We start from the raw sequence: 20,587 nt of genomic DNA on the forward strand, positions 1-20,587 counted from the left end.
TAAATGGCTGAAGGAGACCATTTGTTCGGTCTATACCTGTAAGGGTTGTGAAATTCCGATGGGCCTCAAGGCGCATTCGACTCAGGCACAGGCAGCTTTCTGGACAGAGATATGTAGGGCAGTGGTGTGGTCTTCGTTACATACTTTCACCAAGCATTACCGTTTGGATGTTCGAGCGCAGAAGGATGCAACTTTTGGTGAGAGTGTGTTAAGAGTGAGTCCTTCGGTCCCGGTATAGGGGTGCTTGGGTACATCCCACTTGTCTGGACTGTTCTGGGTATGTTCAGGAAAGGAAAATTGGTTCTTACCTGCTAATTTTCGTTCCTGTTATACCACAGATCAGTTTAGAGACCTGCCCTGTTGTTGCTGCTGCCAAAAGACTGAATTTCCTGGTGAAGGACAGCCATTGTACATCAGGTGCTTTTTGTTTTCACATGGTTAAAAAGTTGTATTTCTTTTTCCGAGTAAGAGGTTGGCAGTGTTTAGCTTTCCAGTTCAGGGGGTTCAACCCTGTGTTCGGATTGTTCCTGTTCGCCCTAAAAATAGGGGGAGTGGTGTCTATTTTTTGGCTTGGGTACAGGTGAATACTGAGGGACTGCAGGTGACACTCTCGGTTATGTAGCAGTGCCTCAAAGTTTTTGTTCTCTGCCTCCATCTGAAGGTAGGGGTGCAAAACCCACTTGTCTGGACTGATCTATGATATTAGCCACAAGAACAAAAATTAGCAGGTAAGAACCAATTTTTCTATACTCCTCATGGGTGTCTGAACCCAAGCATAAAGATAAATATATAAATATATCTATCATAAATTCCTTATGCACAACATACCATGACATAGCTTCCTCACCATGTGTTAAACTACATTCTAAGAAACTGACCCTAGGTAGTGTTTGTTGCTCCAACACCATGGGGATGCCTGTGTCCAGCACCTCCTTGCCGCCATACTGAAACAATTAGCACAGAACATGAAGAGTGTAAATGCAAAAGGACTCTTAGCAGAAGTTGATGTAATCCTCTAAACATCATCACTGAATACTCACCAGTCCAACCCTGGCCTGGCCCAAGTACTGTAGTGCATACACGAGCCTGAAGATAACCAGAGGTCACATGATTTCCATTTCCTTAGAGAATTTCAAACCACAACACCTCTCCCAGCAGATTCTAAGCATATACAGACCTCCCCAGACCATAAGATGATAAGCAAGAAACATCTGCAATCACCACTGACTGTATGTGGGGAGGTTACTAGTGGAAGCCAGGCTCAGTATGGTCCTTTCAGGGCATGATATCCAAAAGGCACTATTTTATAATGTCCATTCCATAAGAATCATCCCACATTCCTGACAATTTTAGAAGTTTGAAAGAGTGGAGTAATAATGAGATGGATATGAGCAATTTGGCTAAAGTAGAAAGGATTCTTCTACTAGCTCAGCTAGGGAAGCTGCTGCTTTAGTCCAGAAGTAGAGACTTCCTGGTTAGGAGCCACATGGTTCTAATCCTGAAATTGCCACTTGGAAAATGTGCTGTAGCACTGTGGAATGCGCAGCAAGTGTGGAACCTTCACAACTAGGCAGCAGTTTAAGTGATAATTACTAAAGTCAGTTGATGTGATCTGAAAATCATAAAGAAACAAAGGTAGCTCAAGAGTGACTTCTTATTGGAGAAAACCTCAAAGCAGCACAGAACCTGGAGTTCTGGTACAAGTATGATTTATAATTAACATTCTTTTTTTAGATTTCATTTAAATTTAGCTTTCCTGCCTCCTTTTCTCCCCTCCCTTTGAACAGCTGTCCTGGTATAATCTGAGTTCCCTTGCTAATCAAGGGCTGGAGTGGGGTAGGAGAAGGGAAGAAAGATTTCTCCAATTTGAAATTCTTACTATTTGCTCTTGTGCCAACAGGGATCACTCCAGTGGCAGCTATTTCAGGGCCTAACGTTTTATAATCAGACCGTGAATGGGAGATTCACCTTCATATATCTGCTGTGGGTTTAAATATCGCCTTCCTTCATCATATCGGACAATAACTTTTGTAACTGTTGACAGTTTCATTCATCAAATACCACATAAATTCATTTTATGGTATGTACTGTAGTTAAGTTAGATTTCTCTAACTATAAACATAGGAGACAATCTTTTTAAAGTCATTTGCCTGGGCAAATTGGCTTAGCTAAAAGGCTGCATGCTGTAGAAGCCAATGCATACCATTAGCCAGATTGAGGGGAGATGGTCTTGTGTGGGTTAGGGAAATAAAAAGGTTTGCTTTCAAATGTTTTCCTGCAAATGATTCCCAGCACAAATCTCAAATGTAAAGTCCATGAGTACTTCAAACCTTCAGACTTTGTAGGCAAATTCTCAAAGGCAAACTACTCATACAGTTTCCCTTACAAATAAACCATCAAATAAATGAAAGCAAAACATGCCTAGGTGAGACGATTGCTACACTGCTTGTGGGTTTGCATGCTAAATTATGTATTTTCATCTTTAGTTCTAGTAAATAAATCTAGAGAGACCTGTTCATGGAGATATGCCAAGTTTTCTGCATCTGTATGTGCTATAGTGAGCTATGATCTGCCTCTTTCAGCATTAATTAATATTGCTGGCATTCCACATCAATCCCCAGCATTCACAGGTATCCCCTACTGTGCTTCAATGGCCAAAGTGAAGAAGTCCTTGACCATTTCCTGCTTTGTGCTTTACCTGCCGTCCTGCAGGCAAATGTCCTCACTCTCTTCCAAGCGCTTAGGCTCATGTTGGAGTTGGAAGGTAGGCAACTTCTCCTGTAAGACTTTTAGGTAAGACAACAGTGGCCGATACAATGCTCCATCATGCCATTTCCAGCGGATCAGACGAAAGCATAGTGGTTTGCCTTTTAACTTCTGCAGGACTGTTCCAGCCTGATAAAGAAAGTAACCTATGTGAGGTCATCCTTGTTAAGTTAGCAGTTCGGGGGGCAAGGTAAGGGTTAGGAAGGAGCAGGAAACTGGGCATACGTTAACTCAAGCTCTTCCAAAATGGAGAATTTTGTTCTTACATTGTAACCATTAACCATGTCTTTCAATGAATTTTAATAATCAAATTTGGAATTAAACTATGGTATGCACAAAAGAGACCCTAGAGGATTCAGATGCAAGATTGTTCTACCTGTGACTGACTGCTTTCTTCACCATGATTGATCTCAAAGAAACAATCCAAGTTTCTGTTCTGCACCTGTCATATGACCCTCCATCAAATTAATGTGCACCTACACTCATACCAGCTGCATATACAGCAAGGCTCCCATACCTGTTCTGGGACTCCCACAGCCAGTTGATTTTTCAGGATATCCACAATGAATATGCATGAGAGAAATATGCATATGATGGAGTCTCCAATGCAGATTTATCTTGGGTATATTCATTGTGGATATCCTGAAAACCCAACTGGCTGTGGGGTCCCCAGGTGGGAAGCTCTGGTATAAAGAGCTTTCAATCTGTATTTTAGAACAGTGGTTCTCAACCTCTTTTCTGTCAAGACACACCTGATAAATAGTTCTCACATATGTGACACACTGAACACATGACAGTCACAAGGTAAATGTAAATGTACACTTTGAATCCACAGGAACCCCACCCCCACCCCTCAGCAATGAGTATAAAGCAGAACTATAACGTTTCCCATACAATTCACCATACAAAAAAGATATTCTGATGTTATCTCAATAACATAAGAACATAAGAAAATGCCATACTGGGTCAGACCAAGGGTCCATCAAGCCCAGCATCCTGTTTCCAACAGTGGCCAATCCAGGCCATAAGAACCTGGCAAGTACTCAAAAACTAAGTCTATTCCATGTAACCATTGCTAATGGCAGTGGCTATTCTCTAAGTGAACTTAATAGCAGGTAAAGGACTTCTCCTCCAAGAACTTATCCAATCCTTTTTTTTAAACACAGCTATACTAACTGCACTAACCACATCCTCTGGCAACAAATTCCAGAGTTTAATTGTGTGTTGAGTAAAAAAGAACTTTCTCCGATTAGTTTTAAATGTGCCCCATGCTAACTTCATGGAGTGTCCCCTAGTCTTTCTACTATCCGAAAGAGTAAATAACCGATTCACATCTACCCGTTCTAGACCTCTCATGATTTTAAACATCTGTATCAAATCCCCCCTCAGCCATATCTTCTCCAAGCTGAAAAGTCCTAACCTCTTTAGTCTTTCCTCATAGGGGAGCTGTTCCATTCCCCTTATCATTTTGGTAGCCCTTCTCTGTACCTTCTGCATCGCAATTATATCTTTTTTGAAATGCGGCGACCAGAATTGTACACAGTATTCAAGGTGCGGTCTCCCCATGGAGCGATACAGAGGCATTATGACATTTTCTGTTTTATTCACCATTCCCTTTCTAATAATTCCCAACATTCTGTTTGCTTTTTTGACTGCCGCAGCACACTGAACCGACGATTTCAATGTGTTATCAGCTATGATGCCTAGATCTCTTTCTTGGGTTGTAGCACATAATATGGAACCCAACATTGTGTAATTATAGCATGGGTTATTTTTCCCTATATGCATCACCTTGCACTTATCCACATTAAATTTCATCTGTCATTTGGATGCCCAATTTTCCAGTCTCACAAGGTCTTCCTGCAATTTATCACAATCTGCTTGTGATTTAACTACTCTGAACAATTTTGTGTCATCTGCAAATTTGATTATCTCACTCGTCGTACTTCTTTCCAGAACATTTATAAATATATTGAAAAGTAAGGGTCCCAATACAGATCCCTGAGGCACTCCACTGTCCACTCCCTTCCACTACTACCAGGCGCAATAGCTCTACTTATAAAAAGAGAGCAGTTCACTACCAATGCATGTCCTATTGAGAAAACACAACAAATAAGACTGATACAAATGCCTACATGCTAGTTAAATACCTCACCTCGGTCATACACACAAAAATTGACCTTCACCAAGTACAGAAAGACCACAAATTACAAATATGGAGACAGAAACTGGAACGGAAACCCAAAAAAGCCACTCTGCATGCAGTGCAAAACAGAAGAAATGGAAAGAGAAATACAGCACCTAACATAATCCCAGAATCTGCAATACTGCACACAAACTAACTTGCACAAAGTTACACCTGCATTATGGAAAACACTCAAACAGTAACAACCCTATCTATGAAAAGGCCACACTACAAATATTAAATCAGGCCCTAAACACTAATACACCTCCTATTAGGAAAACAGAACAAGCCAAGCTGCTATAGATCCCCACACAGAAATAATTGTAAAACTATGGGGCAGATTTTCAAAGCCTATGCGCGTAAATCCAGGAGGGATTACGCGCGCCGGGTCTATTTTCAAAAGGCCTGGCGGTGCGCATAAAGCCCCGGGACGCGCGTATGTCCCGGGGCTTGAAAAAAGGGGCGGGGGCGTGACCAGAGCCTCCAGGCACAGTGGCCATTTGCAGCTGTGCCCGGGATTGCAGGCCGGCCGTTGGTCGGTGTGCACAACCTACGCCTGCCGGAGGCAGGCGCAACTTATAAAATAAAGGTGGGGGGTGGGGGGTGGGGGATTTAGGTAGGGCTGGGGGGGTGGGCGAAGGAAAGTTCCCTCCGAGGCCGCTCTGATTTTGAAGCGGCCTCGGAGGGAACGGGGAAAGCTCGGCGTGCGCAAGGTGCACTAGTGTGCACTCTCTTGCACACGCCAACCCCGGATTTTATAACATGCGCTTGGCTGCGCGCGCACGTTATAAAATCGGGCGTAGCTAATAAAATCAGGCCCTATATGAATAAATGTTTCAAAACAGCTGATGAACAGAATAATATCTAACAATTAAAAACTCTTAAAAATTATTAAAAATTCTCCAAACACCAGTAAAATATTTCAAAACAGCAGACATATCACATAATACCCAATAATTAAAATGACAGTCAATCAAGAAAAATGAACTTAAAAAGCCATCTTTTCCTACCCTCTCCTGCAGTTCTCCTACTCCTTTCCCTTGCAGGCCACACCAGAAGCAGCAGTAGCTGCTGAAGCTGTCCTCACGGTTCTCTTCCTTAGGATCCACAACCAGTCTCTGTCTCTCTCTCACACGCACACAAAATACACACAACACCAGTCACACCCTCAGGACCAGTTTCTGTCTCTCATACACCAATCATCTCCCCGACCAGTCTCTCTCTCTCTCTCACACACCAGTCACCTCCCTCATCAGTCTTTCTCACACATATACACGTCATCTTTATGACCAGTCTCTCTCAATCACACAATCTCTCTTGCTTACACACAGGTTTTCAATCACTCACATGCCCTCTCTCTCACAGACACAGCCAGCCAGAAACATGCTTCATCTCTCTCTCACACACAGACAGAAGCCCCTCCCTCGCTCACATACACACACAGAAGCATCCTCCCCCTCTCACATGCACACCACACACACACACACAAGCACTCTTCCCCTCACATACACACCACACACAAGTACCATCCCCCTCCCACATACACACCACATACACACATAAGCACTCCCCTCACACATACACACCACACAAACAAGCACCCTGTCTCAAATACACACCACACTCACAAGCACCCTCCCTGTCTCACATACACATGACACATATAGAAGCACCTTCCTGATCTCAAATACATACACACACACACACACACACACCTGTCCCCAGCTGATCAGCTCCGATCTTCAGCCCCGCCAGCATGGTTTCTGCTGGCAGCCAGCAGCTTCCATCTTTGGCCCCGCCGGCATGGTCTCCGGCAGCGGCCAGAAACTCTGGTCTTCAGCCCCCCACCCCCCCAAGCCTGGTCTCCGGCAGTGGCCAGTGGCTTGTCTTCGACCCCGCCAGCTGCGGGTAGCACGCAACACACCTGCCGGTGCTTGGCGACACACCAGCATGTCGCAACACACTGGCTGAGAATCACTATTCTAGGAGACCATAATGAACCTTGATTGGTAGCTGAGATTTAGAATAAGATAACTGTAATATGGTCAAACAGAGCTCATCTCTAAAGCCTAGTGCTTTGAATTACTGGTTTTTTGGGACCCAGGGTCCTAAGTTCTAGTCCCAGCAGGCACATATTTCTCTGCAAGGTCAAAAAGCAACTGCCTTGCAAAAGAGCAACTTACTAGCAAGGTATGAACATGAGCCTCACCTGCCCATTCTGAGCATTTCTCAGTGAGACACCATTGATCTCATCAATGATATCACCAGCCAGAACCAACTCATCAACCTCTGCCTGGCTTCCAGGTAATACCTCCACAATGAAGATCCGACCATCCAAGTATCTGAAAAATTATCAAGGAAACACAATTATAATAGGTGCATGTCTACCAAGCTGCATACAAATAGACCTAAAACAAGATAAAAACATGACATTATAGATAGTCTTGGTTCATTCCTCCATGTACTTCTTTTTGGAAGGTGCCAGCTTTGAAAAGTCTGATATCCCCCCCAAGGATGTACCTCCACACTAAATTTGCTAGAATTAGGTCCTTCAGTTTCAATGTTATAAAGTTGGTACTTGCATACAACAAACTGCATGCATTTCTTATGAGAAAACTGCCAACTTCGCTTTCTCCCCAACCTAAAATCAGTCATCAGCTTTGAAAAGTAGATAAATCTGATGTTCCCCCAAGTATATACTGCCATACAAAGTTTGGTACAGCAAAGATCATTCGTTTTAAGGAGATAAGAGACAACAGACATGACCAATTGCATGCATTTAATATGATAAACTTGTGCCCACTCTCCCAATCGATTATTTGAATACAGTATTGAAAATATCAAACACCTACTTCCATATATATCAAAACGTATTCCATTACAATAAACATTTTGCTTTGCAATATATCTCTCATACAAACTCAACCATTTAAAACCACTCAACATAATCTAACATTTAAAGAAACAAACTCAAATAGCAAAAATAAAAACTCACCCCAAACCTATTTTTAACTTTATTTTTATTTGAATTTATTAATCGCCTATATCCTAGGTGATGAACAGAAGAAAACGAGCATAAAATCAGTATATATACAATCCAAAACAATAATTACAGCAACTGAGAAAAATACCAATCAAAATCATCTACGGGACTAATAAATGCCTGTCTGAAAAGCCAATTTTTTAGTGAGGTCTTGAAAGACTTCACGTTGTCTGCAAGGCACGTACTTCAGGAAGAGAGCTCAGAACACTTCTGGTACTGTTAAGAGACTTCTTAATGTGGATCACAGACAAAACCCTGGATCCAAAAAAAGTGTGTGATGTTTTCATTTTTCGAAAGAGGTTGAGATGTTATATTCAAATGCCCATATACTAACTAGCCCTTAAAAAGATAATCCAAAGGGGAATTGAATTAAGCAAAATCAATGATGTGGAATCCAGATATTGAACATAAAAAAAAATAATTGGGGAGAGTGAGTAAATCGACATCCAGCAGCATCTTCCTCATCATGGGCTTCTTCATGGGCTCCTTATCTGCCACTAACCTACGATTACATATTGTACATACTGTAAATAGTTGTTATATATTGTCATATATCTTAATCAATTGTTAACTTTTTTGTTACCATACCTTTCCGGTACCTAACTCTGCTACTCTAGTCCTCTCTCCCAGTTACAGCTCCCTTAAGTTATATGTAATTTCTAATTTCTTAAGTTAATGGTTACCCCAGATCAATGTAAACCGAAGTGATATTCCCTTGAATGTCGGTATGGAAAAGATTTAAATAAATAAATAAATAAATATTCACTAAAGTGAAAAAACAAAAGATTGCACAGACCACACAACATGCAAAACAAAATAAACCTTTAAACAATCATAAAATATATAACATTACCTATAAAGTGGTAATCACTTAAGCAGCTATTATCGCCCTTCTTACTTAAATTAAATCACATATTCATAAACCCTCCAATCCCAATATACCACATTGACTGGGTCACATGACCCAGTTATCTCAATCACATAACAAGACAGCACAAAACTAAACACATATAACTAATCAAAACTTACACAGTAACATAGTAATGATGGCAGAAAAAGACTAAATGGTCCATCCAGTCTGCCCAACAAGTTTCTTATGGTAATAAATGGAAGGTTACCCCCCCATGTTTCTGTTAAGAGTAACTGCCACTTCATGCCGATTACCCCAAAAGCCTTATGTTAAGGGTAGTAATATTTAAAATCAAAACCAAGCAACTGTCAAACCCATAACAAAGTTACTGCTAGCAACATTTTTACGGGTTGAGCAGCCTTCTTGATAATTCAGACAATGTTGCTTGAACGTGCTTTGCTTTTGGACTTGGCTGTAGAAGCAGTCCTGTGGTTTTTCTCTAATGTCTGCACATCAGTACCCTGACTGTAAAAGCTGGGACCCAGCATTAGCTGTTGTTTTAATCCAATTCCCCTTTTTCCTCCCGCCGTGGAGCGGAGAGCGATTTTACAATTGTGACAAAAGCATCAAGGCTAATTGGTTAAGAGTAGTAATCCTCATGCCTTCTGTTAAAGGTAATAACTGCTGCTCCATTCCACATTTACATTTAAACCATGCAGACTAATTATACCTAATTCAAAATCCACTGTTGTTCCTTATGCACAAGTAATGGATTTAAATCCCCACCTTTACTGCACATCAATCGCTGTAATAAAATACTGGAGATCCTCCACCAAATAGCCCTTCTCTGTCCAACAATGGTCTAAAGAAGTCTCAAGATGAGCACTCCGAAAATATTGAAAAAATATTGAAAATATTGAAAAAACAGAATTTATACATCTTGAACGAAAAAACATTGAAATAATTCAGAATCCCATCAAACTTAAAAATGACAAGACAGTGGAATTAAATGAGAAAGCTCGTAACCTAGGAGTAATAATCAACACGGAACTCAGCCTTAAGCAACACATATCACTAAATGTTAGAGAAGGCTACGCCAAATTAATGGTCCTTAGGGAGACTAAAACCCTTATTAACTCAAGCACACTTTCGAACAGTTCTACAAGGACTGGGGAAACTTTTGGGGAAAGGGGAGACTTTTCCGAAAGGATGTGCTCCACCTTAACCAGAGTGGAACCAAGCTGCTGGCACTAACTTTCAAAAAGGAGATAGAGCAGCTTTTAAACTAGAACAAGGGGGAAAGCCGACAGTCACTCAGCAGTGCATGGTTCAGAGAAATGTATCCTTGACGGATACTAATGAAACAGGAGAGTTAGCGCATCCCAACAGAGAGGTTCCATTAAATGCAAACATAGTGTTACGAGCGCGCGCGGGCGCGGTCGTCTTGGGCGGGTGGTGAGCCCTTGGGCCACGGCAGGACCCCAGGAGGAGCCCAAGGCCACACCGTGGGAGGTGAGCTGAGCAGGCATGGTGAGCCAGGCAGGCAGGAACAGAAGCAGGAAGTCCGGCCCTCAGCCGGACCTGCATGCCCATGGTAGCCAACACGGGGAAGTTGACTAGTGAACGGTCCTCCGACTGTTCCCGGCCCTTTCGGACCCGCCGCAGGGAACGGCAATGGGCAGCAGGCCGGACAGAGGCGAGGGCAGACAGAGTCCTTAAACTGAAGACATCAGACGGGGCAGAAGCAAGACGAAGACATCAGGACAAGGGCTGAAGCGAGACACAGGAAAGGCCCAGGCGAGCAGGAACTCCGATGCTGGGATACTCACATCCGAAGCCCCCTCGGCTGGCAGAAGCTCAAGAGCCCGTGGGACGAATCCCTCCTGTTGGCCACTCCAGGGCCCAACAGGACAGAAGGCTCAGGAACCAGGTCAAGGCAGAGACAGGTAGACATCCGGACAAGGGCTGAAGCAGACACTGAAGACAAGGCTGGACGGGAACATTGCACTGTCCATCAGGGCGCCCTACTCAGCCCACCCGTGGGACTGAGTCGCGGACCACCCTGTCCCAGACGCGCCCTACACAGCCTAGGAAGGCTGGTCGCGGACCACGCTGAGAAGGAGGGCGCGGGGAAGACCCAGGCGAACAGGACTCCGATGCTGGGAAACTCACATCCGAAGCCCTTACGGCTGGCAGGCACAGGAACAAACATCTAGGCAGGGTCAGAGACCGACATCAAGGCAGAGACACTGGATATCAGGAACAGCAAGCAGCAGGAAACATGGAGGACCTGGACCGGCAAGGTTACAGACAACTGTAATGCACAATCTGCAGGCCAAAGACAAGCAGGAGTCGGCGTCACGGACCGGAGTCAAGGCAGGCTGAAGACAAGCAGGAGTCTGAGTCACGGACCGGAGTCAAGGCAGGCTGAAGACAAGCAGGAGTCTGAGTCACAGACCGGAGTCAAGGCAGGCTGAAGACAAGCAGGAGTCGGAGTCACAGACCGGAGTCAAGGCAGGCTGACGACAAGCAGGAGTCGGAGTCACGGAGGACCTGGATCGGGAGAGGCCACAGGCAACTGTGTAACCCAATCCGAAGGCCAAGACACAGTGAACAGAAAGTCCTTAAATACTGGAGGTAGAGGGCAACTCCCTGGGAGGAGCTTGCCAGGACCGCCCACCGCTGGTCCTATAACTAGGGTAGAGAGCTGCGGGCCAGCCCCTAGGGAAGGGCGTCGCCCAACAGGAAGTCCAAACACTGAGGCTGCAAGCCACCGGCACAGCTAGGCCTCTCAGGCCCTGGAGCAAGTCCTGGATGATGCGCAGGCGAGGCCCTGGCTTCAGAGCGGCCTCTGGAGGAAGGTAAGAGACCTCCTGCAGCGCAGCAGCAGGGGGGATCGCAACACATAGTTCATATACCTATATATAAAAAATCACCAAAGCTAATGATTTCCGAATTATCCCAAACAACTGAAACGCAGGTTGTTAAAACAAGCAAAAAACACACTTTGAAATGTCTGTATGCCAATGCCAGAAGTCTAAGTAGTAAGATGGGAGAGTTAGAGTGTATCGGAAAGTTGTTATGCCTGAACTTAAGAAATGCAAGGTTTAATTCCCGTCAAATTCACTTGGTACTCAATACCACGGTTTAGCTCCCGTCAACTTCACATGGTACTTAATACCGCATTCTGTGTTTGTGCGTCCTGAGTCTAGCCCAGTACTGTGGCTCCTCCCCGTGGGTGTGATCATCTCCCACAGTACCCAAGAATCCACTCAAACACCTCAAAAGTATAACAGGTAAAGACACAAAAAAGAAAGTAGAGTATTTCCTTTTCTGTGGAGGTGGAGATGCTTTTATCTCTTTCCTGACCAATTCAATTTCCTTCTCTTGGAGGAGGGTATCACTGCCAGAAGAATCGAAAAATCTGGCCCCCTGACGTGTTGAGATTGGCCCTGGTCTTCATGGTGAGACTTTCGTATCTTCATCAGAGGAGCTGAGGCTGTCTCCACATCTGTTTAGAGATTTTGGAAAGACCTGTATGGACACACTGCCCCTGTAAGAGGAGGCAGAGGAGTCCTCAGAGACCTGCACAATATCAACATCGGAAGTGTCTAATATCCTGAGTTCACTTGGGGTAAAGACTACCTGAGGGTCAGGACACCACTGCGATTGAGAGCCCCTATCCTGGAATTTGCTCTGCTGTGACGCATGCTTCTTCTGCGTCTGTTAGGAAAGCTCTGTGTTAGAGCTGGGAGTTAGCAATCTGTTATGACTCGGCTCCTGTAGAGGGAGGAGTTAGCAATCTGTTAAGCTCTACTCCTCAAGAAGGGAGGAGTTAGCAATCTGATATGAATTGGCTCCTGTGGAAGGAGGAGTTAGCAATCTGATATGCTCAGCTCCTGTAGAGGGAGTAGTTAACAATCTGTTAAGGTATAGACTGCGGAGATAGCAATCTGTTATGGATGTTGCTGAAGACTCCTGATGGGAGAGGAGCAGCAAACTGTTACCAGCGGAGTGCTTGTAGAAGGCATTCAGCTGTAGAAGAATGTAGACAGGTGGATCCTTGGGCCGATGGCAGATGACTGCGCCCCCAGGAGGATATCCTGAGAGGGACCACTGGCTAGGCTTGGGTATGGAGACAGACACAGATAGTTCTTTTATTAGACAGGTAGTAGAACCACCAGAGGTGGCAGTAGTGAGCTGATATGCCCGGCAGGGCTGAAGTCCCTCAGGAACTGGAACAGCGATCCCAGGGTTGCTGAGCTGTAGAGAAACTATAGATTGTGTGTAGACAGGGTATGCTGTGTTCATAGCCAGAACTAGATGACAAAACTCACATAAGATCTTAAGGAAGCTTTTGCCCGGGCAAGGACTGGATGGATCGATGAGTTGGAGCATATGAGCCCGAAGAGGCTCCTTCGTAGTCTTGGAGCCTGGTAATCTTCTCCCCCTGTTGCCACTGGGCCCTGGGTGATATTCTGCCACAGTTGTGGCAATAAGTTTGGTCATGGTCCGGCCCCAGGAACAAGTAGCAATAGTTATGCCCATCTGTGACAAACATAGCTTTGCCACATTGGCAATACTTCAATCCTGGGGTCTTGGGAGCCAAAGGTAGCACTTAAAAGTGCTTTTGGGGATTCACCGGAGTGAAGAGAGGTAGAAAGAGGGAAAAAAAAAGGTGCGAGAGGAGAGGATCCACGTCTATGAGTTGCGCGGGAAAAAATAGAACTGAGGACAGCAGGGCAGTCATGCAGGTGCACAGAGCAAAGCTCTGTATATCTGGCAAGATGTTTCCACTTTGAGCTGCCTTGAAGGGACATCCCAGACAGTATGGCTAATTCAGCCTGCTTATTGACAAGAAAACAAATCTTTATCCATTCATACTAATTTCAACAGCTGAGGAAGGGCTGGAAAACTAAAAGGAGAAATATAGGATAAGAGAAAAAAGAAACTAGGATAGCATGTAGCAGACTATACATTTCCTAAAGATCTTATTTCTCTAAGTCACTGATAGCGAACCTATCACACACGTCAAAGGTGACAAACCATGACATTTTGGGTGACATGCCAGCGTCCACCAACACCTGCCAAATTATAGGACCCCTATAAGTCGTTACGATCAACACTAGGCCCCACAGCAGTTGTGGTAGAGCAGGAGCCTCCCTCGAGGCTCTCTGCCCATTTTTCTTGCTTTTCCAGCAGCTTCATAGGCTTCTGCTTCTCTTCAGTCCACCCCCCTCCCACCCACGGCTGCGATCGTGTCTGCATTTTTTGGTTTTTTCTGTTCCCCACAGCATCACTGATGGGACTGCTCTGTCTTCCCTCAACAATAGACCTCCCACTATTACCTCACCACAGCTGAAGGTAACTCACTGATTTCTGTGGATCCCCCCCCCCCCCCACCCTTATGTTAGGTCCATGGCAAAAAATAACTCTCTCCCACCCATCCTGCCTCAGGCCTTTCTGCCCACTTCATTCCACACCAGCTGTTAGCCCTGCTTTGATCCCTCCTAACCACCAATGTAAGTACATTTTTTTAATATATACTTAGAGGCTGCATAAAAGGGGAGAGAGTGGGAATGTGCAAGGGAGTCAGTGGGTGCAAGGAAGCATGTGTATGTGTCTGTATGTCAGCAGGTGCAAGGGAGCATATGTATGTGTGTATGTTTTAGCAGGTGCAAGGGAGCGTGTGTGTGGATGTGTCATTGGGTGCAAGGGAGTGTGTGCATGTATGTCTGCATAATTGCTGTTTTCATCCTGTTTGATTAATGTGCTGTTGCGTGTGCCAGCCACGGAAGGCCCGCAGCCAGGCCCTCTTACCCTCTTTTGCCTGCTCCACCGTCTGGCTCTACCTCTCTCACAGCCATGAGCTGCCGCCTACGACCTCGGGCCACCCCCGATGCTCCTGTCTCCGCTACGGACGTCCGAGCTCCGCGGGGAGACGCCGCCGTCCCGCATACGCCTCTCCTCTTCCTTTAAAGGGGCCGCGGCGGGAATCCAACTCGTGGCCCCGGATGATGAAGTCACTGGGTCCCGGTATATAAGGCCAGGCCCAGCCACTGTTAGTTGCCTTTGCAACAGGTCTCCATGCTGGTCGTGTTCTTCGTTGCTTCCTCTGGTGATTTCTTCATGTTCCTGCTTCTAGTTCCGGTATTCTCCCTTGTTCCTGAGTTCCTGTATTACTCTACTTGTTCTACGGACTGACTCCTGGACCTGACCTCTGCTTTGCCTGACTACGCTATTGATCATCTCCTGGACCCGACCTCTGCTTTGTCTGACCACGCTACTGTTCATCTCCTGGACCCGACCTCTGCTTTGTCTGACCACGCTACTGTTCATCTCCTGGACCCGACCTCTGCTTTGTCTGACCACGCTACTGATCATCTCCTGGATCTGACCTCTGCTTTGCCTGACCACGCTACTGATCATCTCCTGGATCTGACCTCTGCTTTGCCTTACCATTCAACCTTGCCTGATGCCTGCCCTGACTTCAGCCTGTTCAACGACGCATCTACTGTACTCTTTCTGGACTTGGCTTCTCAGGCTTTGGCCTGTTCTTACTCGAGTTCCCCCTGTCTGCCACTCATTCCAATTGGCGTCCGGGTCTTTGGGACTCCGCCTCGTCCAGATCAGACTTACTACCCTCACCGCTGTTGGCCCCTGGCTGACCTCGTCCATCAGAAGACCTCGGACGGAGGTCCACCTAACTCCAACCGGCCCCGGTACCCAATGGCTCAACCTGCTTGGAACGAGGGCTGGTATTGGCGAAGCTCCAGCCGGCCTCCGTCAGTCAGCCAGCTCCGCCTACCGACGGTGGGGACCAGTAGGGCTTGCCCTGCGGGTAGCGTCAACCCCACCTCAGTTCAAGGGTCCACCTCCTGCACAACATGTGCTGTATGAAACTGTTTTTAATAATGGATCTGTTTTTTTCGTTATTAGTTTTTTTTTAATCATTTTTTTCATTTTTTCAATTGTTTTTTTTTATATAATACATAGCACCAGCCATGATGGGACTGTATTTTTTGTTGCTCACGAGGCAACACATGCTCAGTAGAGCTAAAAGCTGTACGAGCTAGGATAGATGGGTCCATTCGGTGCTGCCGGATGACGTCACACATGTCAAGGCTAATTCATCTTGCTATCCACAGAAATCACCGTTTATGGTAAGCAAACTTGTTTTCCACCTGAATCAAGAAATAATACTACCAGCTTTCTTTTCTAAGCCAGACACCAAAACTGCAGAGCAGGTATTGCAGAAGAGCCCTTTTATTCTACTTGGACAGAACTCAAACAGTCAACCCAGCTTTTCATATTTACCTTATGACACAGCCAAAAAAGGTGCAGCTGCAAAAAAAGAAATGTTACCTACACAGTGTATCTCTCATTGTTATGCAACCACGGGTTTGGAAATACCACACACTAAAAGCACATCAGGTCACAGCAATGGCAGCATCAATGGCACATCACAATTCGACAACAATCCAGGCTATCTGCATAGCTGCCACATGGTCAACTTTACATACTTTATAAAACATTACTGTCTGGACAAGCAATGCTAAAAAACATTTTAAAATATTCAAACCAAACTTCCCACAAAATACAAGATGGGTTGCAAAGAAGCCATTAATAGACGTAACAACTTTAGAGCAATCCACAGCTGGGGAGTACCATCTTATGTGCCAGTGTGTTGTGCATGTCCATGGAAAAAGCGAAGTTGCTTACTTGTAACAGGGGTTCTCCATGGACAGCAAAACATACAGCCACACAATACCTCTCTCTTCCCTGAGAAATTTACATAGCTTGGAAAAAGAATGAGGACATTTCTTTGCTTTGAGAGAAAAAAGACCCAACTCAGTTGATATCACCCCATTTTATGTGGTTGTCTGTTTTGTTGTTCACAGAGGAACATCTATTTCAGGTAGGCAACTTCACTTTACGTGTGAGTTTATTTCTTTAAATGTGAGGGAGTCTTATGATTAGATTATGTTGGGTGGTTTGTGTATGCAAAATGTATTGCAAAGCAATACATTCATCATAGTATAATAAATTTTTTATATATATTTAAGCAGATGTTTGATATTTATGATAGTGTGTTCAACTAATTTATTGGAAGATTGGGCACATTGCATATTAGTATATTTGGGTTTATGAAAAATGTTGCCTATTCCCCCACTCCTATCTCATTCACCAACTTTGGAAAGTAGAAAAGTCATATGTCCACATCCCGCAAGCACCTACCTCCATAAAGTTTGGTGCAGCTAGGCCCAGCCATTTCAAAGTTTTATGGGGAGGGGGGATGTATGTGTATGTATATACATACATATATATATATATAAACCGCAGAACACACAGACATTTTATCATCTGATAAGCCTCTCTGTTCTACTGAACCAAAACTGATCAATATAAGAAAATTGGTTCTTACCTGCTAATTTTCGTTCCTATAATACCACGGATCAGTCCAGACTGTTGGGTCTTACCTCCCTTCCAGCAGATGGAGACAGAGAAAAACTTCAAGAGCATCCCCTCTTAATCCTGTATGCAACCTGCATCTCTTCAGTATTAGCATTACCAAAGCAGAAATAAGCAACTATTCAACATGCAGGACAAGCAAAGGACAAGAAAGAAATGACCAAACTAACCATGTACATGAGAAATCTGTGATCAGGATAAGGAGAAGCCTGTAACCTTCTTCAGTTTGTAGTGAATCTGAAATAAAATAATGTTAAGACAGTTTGAGTGGACTCTCAAGAAAATCCTGGTCACCCCCAGTGGGTGGGCATCTGGATTGATCCGTGGTACTATAGGAATGAAAATTAGCAGGTAAGAACCAATTTTCCTTTCCCTGTACGTACCTGGATCAGTCCAGACTGCTGGGATGTATCAAAACTTCCCTATCTGAGGTGGGACCCTGAGAGTCCCGCTCAAATGACACTGCTTCCGAAACTGTCAATGTCCAGAGTCTGGCAAAAGTGTCTGGCAAAAGTGTGCAGAGACTTCCAGGTCGCCGCCCTGCAAATTTCTTGCTGCGAGACCAACTGGCACTCTGCCCAGGAAGCAGCCTGCGACCGGATCAAATGTGCTTTTAAACCATCTGGGACAGGCCGTCTGCGACAAATATAAGCGGAAGCAATGGCCTCTTTCATCCAATGGGTTATGGTTGCTTTTGATGCTTTTATGACCCTTCTTAGCGCCACTCCATAAAACAAAAAGATGATCCGAGACCCGAAAGACATTAGTGACCTCAAGATAACGCAAGAGGACTCTCCTGACATTGAGACACCTCAATTCTCTAGCGTGGGGTATATCCAGGTTGATGGTGGGAAAGGCCGGAAGTTCCACTGACTGATTTAAGTGGAAAGCAGAGACAACCTATGGAAAAAAAGATAGAACCATTCTGAGCGAGACTCTGGCATCAGAAATTCATAAAAAGGGTTCCCTGAAAGAGAGGGCTTGAAACTCAGATATCCTCCTAGCTGAGCAGATCGCCACCAAAAAACCGCCTTCAGAGTTAAATCCTTTAAGGTGGTCTTCTTAAGAGGTTCAAAAGGAGCTTCACACAAGACCCTGAGGACCAAATTAAGGCTCCAAGACAGACATACTGGACAGACTGGGGAATTCAAATATTTCACCCTTTGGAGGAAATGCACCATATCGGGATGCGCCACCAGGGTCACACCATCAATCTTTCCTCTCAGGCATCCAAGGCCACTACCTGCACCCGGAGGGAATTAAACGACAACCCTTTGCTTAGGCCTTTCTGTTAGAATGCCAGAATCTGTGCCACCGAGGACTGATGAGGAAAGACTCCCTGCTCGCAACACCAAGATTCGAAGACCTTCCACACCCTGACATAAGTTAGAAGTAGAGGTCTTCCGAGCCAGAAGTAGGATGGTAATCCGGATAACCTTTCTTCCTTAACTGCTTCCTTTCAAAAGGACGCATGTATGCGAAGGGCCAAGGAACCACATCTATAGTAGTAGCCATAGGACCTAGGCCCTGTAAGTAGTCCCAGGTTGTGGGAACCGAAAGAGACACCAAATGTCGAAATTGGTCCATGAGCTTGAGCGCTCGTTCCTTGGTCAGAAAAACGTTGCCAGAGCGAGTGTCGAAGCATGCTCCTAAGAAGTCCAGAACCTGTGAAGGTCTGAGATTGCTCTTGGAAAAAATTGACCAGGGAGTTGAGAAGCGACAATACTTTGTTGACCGCCAATGTGCATGTGCAGCGAGACTCTAACTTTGCCCGAATGAGCCAGTCGTCCAGATAGGGATGGACCGGGACTCCCTCCTGCCGGAGGGAGGCCGCCACCACTACCATTATCTTGTTAAATGTGCGTGGAGCAGTGGGTAGGCCAAAAGGGAGCACGCAAAACTGGAAATGATGCCTCAGGATCTTGAAGCGGAGATACTTCCGATGTTCCAGGCATATTGAATATGGAGATAAGCCTCTGTTAAGTCCAGGGAGGCCAGGAACCCGCCACTGCGAACCGCTACCATGACAGACCACAGGGTTTCCATCCGGAAGTGGGAAACCTTGAGTGCTCTGTTGACTCTTTTGAGGTCCAGAATTGGTCGAAAGGAGCCGTCTTTTTTGGGAACAATGAAGTAAATGGAATATTGGCCTGACCCCTGCTCCCCAGGAGGGACAGGGGTGATGGCTCCGAGATCCTGCAGCCTGTTGAGCGTCTGGCACGCCACTTGTCGCTTTCGTGGTCCGCACAGAGCAATTAGATACCAGTCTGGAAGAGGCCAAGCAAAATCCAAAGCATAGCCGTATTCTATGACCCATTGGTCTGAAGTAATTTTGACCCATTCCCCGTAATAAAGAGAAAGTCGGCCTCCGATGTGGGGAATAGAGAAATGGGGTGGCCGTATCTCACTGAGTGGCCTCTGTAAAGGAACTCTGAGGATTTCCGTCTCTGAAGGTTCGGCGCCTACGAAAGGAATGAGACCATGACTGAGACCTTGTCGTCTGTGGAATTCCTCTCGATCTGTTGCAGTTGTATCTGCGCAGCCCCCGGAAATGAGAGCATGAGGGGAAAAAAGGATCTAGACGTTTGGACGATCCTCAGGAAGCTTATGAATCTTGTTTTCCCCTAAAGATTTTATAAGCTGTTCCAAGTGTTCACAGAACAGAAGTTTACCCTTGAATGGGAGCGCACCAAGCTATGACTTGGATGAGGAGACTGCTGCCCAATTTCGCAGCCATAGGAGGCATCTGGCCGAAACAGCTGATACCATGGATCTGGCGAGGACTCTGAGGAGATCGCAGCCTCGAGACGCTCCGCCTGTTCAGCCTCTGCAGACAGAAGGTCCTGTGCGCTGAGTAGTTGTTGGACCCATCTAAGGCTTGCTCACTGCAAGAGGCTGCTATAGACAGCCACTCGGACCCCCGATGCTAACACTTCGAAGATTCTTTTAAGGTGAACCTCAACCTTGCGATCCTGAAGATCTTTCAAGATGGTTGCACCCACAACCGGGATGGTAGTTCCTTTGGTAACAGCTGAAACCGAAGAGTCTGCCTTAGGGACCTTGAGCAGCTCTAGGCATTGGTCTGGTAGTGGAAAAAGACTGTCCATTGCCCTGCCAACCTGAAAGCCGGAGTCAGGTGACTCCCATTCTCTGAGAAGTAGCTGCATCAGCATGGGGTGACATGGAGGCACCCTGAGTCCCGCCAGGATAGGGTCCACGTTGCTGGATCCCAGGGGCGCTGTGGTTTCCTCTGGAGGTGCATCTATCCCCA

The 20,587-nt window shown here is 45.5% G+C and overlaps 1 protein-coding gene across 3 annotated transcripts in view; it reads right to left on the reverse strand.

Moving 5' to 3' along the window:
• LOC115090877 overlaps window positions 1–20,587 on the reverse strand; it is an 88,363-nt gene that overhangs the window by 51,109 nt on the left and 16,667 nt on the right. Inside the window, exons 9-13 of one of the 3 annotated variants that reach the window (XM_029600489.1) lie at window positions 16,162–16,188; window positions 7,161–7,293; window positions 2,699–2,895; window positions 1,041–1,086; window positions 879–944 (exon numbers count right to left, since the gene is read on the reverse strand). In XM_029600489.1, the coding sequence (XP_029456349.1) occupies window positions 879–944; window positions 1,041–1,086; window positions 2,699–2,895; window positions 7,161–7,293; window positions 16,162–16,188 (469 nt within the window). The remainder of the gene's footprint in view (window positions 1–878; window positions 945–1,040; window positions 1,087–2,698; window positions 2,896–7,160; window positions 7,294–16,161; window positions 16,189–20,587) is intronic. The other 2 variants (XM_029600490.1, XM_029600491.1) reach the window with 2 other exon arrangements.

This window comes from Rhinatrema bivittatum, chromosome 4, assembly GCF_901001135.1.
Source record: "Rhinatrema bivittatum chromosome 4, aRhiBiv1.1, whole genome shotgun sequence".
NCBI classification, from domain to species: Eukaryota; Metazoa; Chordata; class Amphibia; order Gymnophiona; family Rhinatrematidae; genus Rhinatrema; species Rhinatrema bivittatum.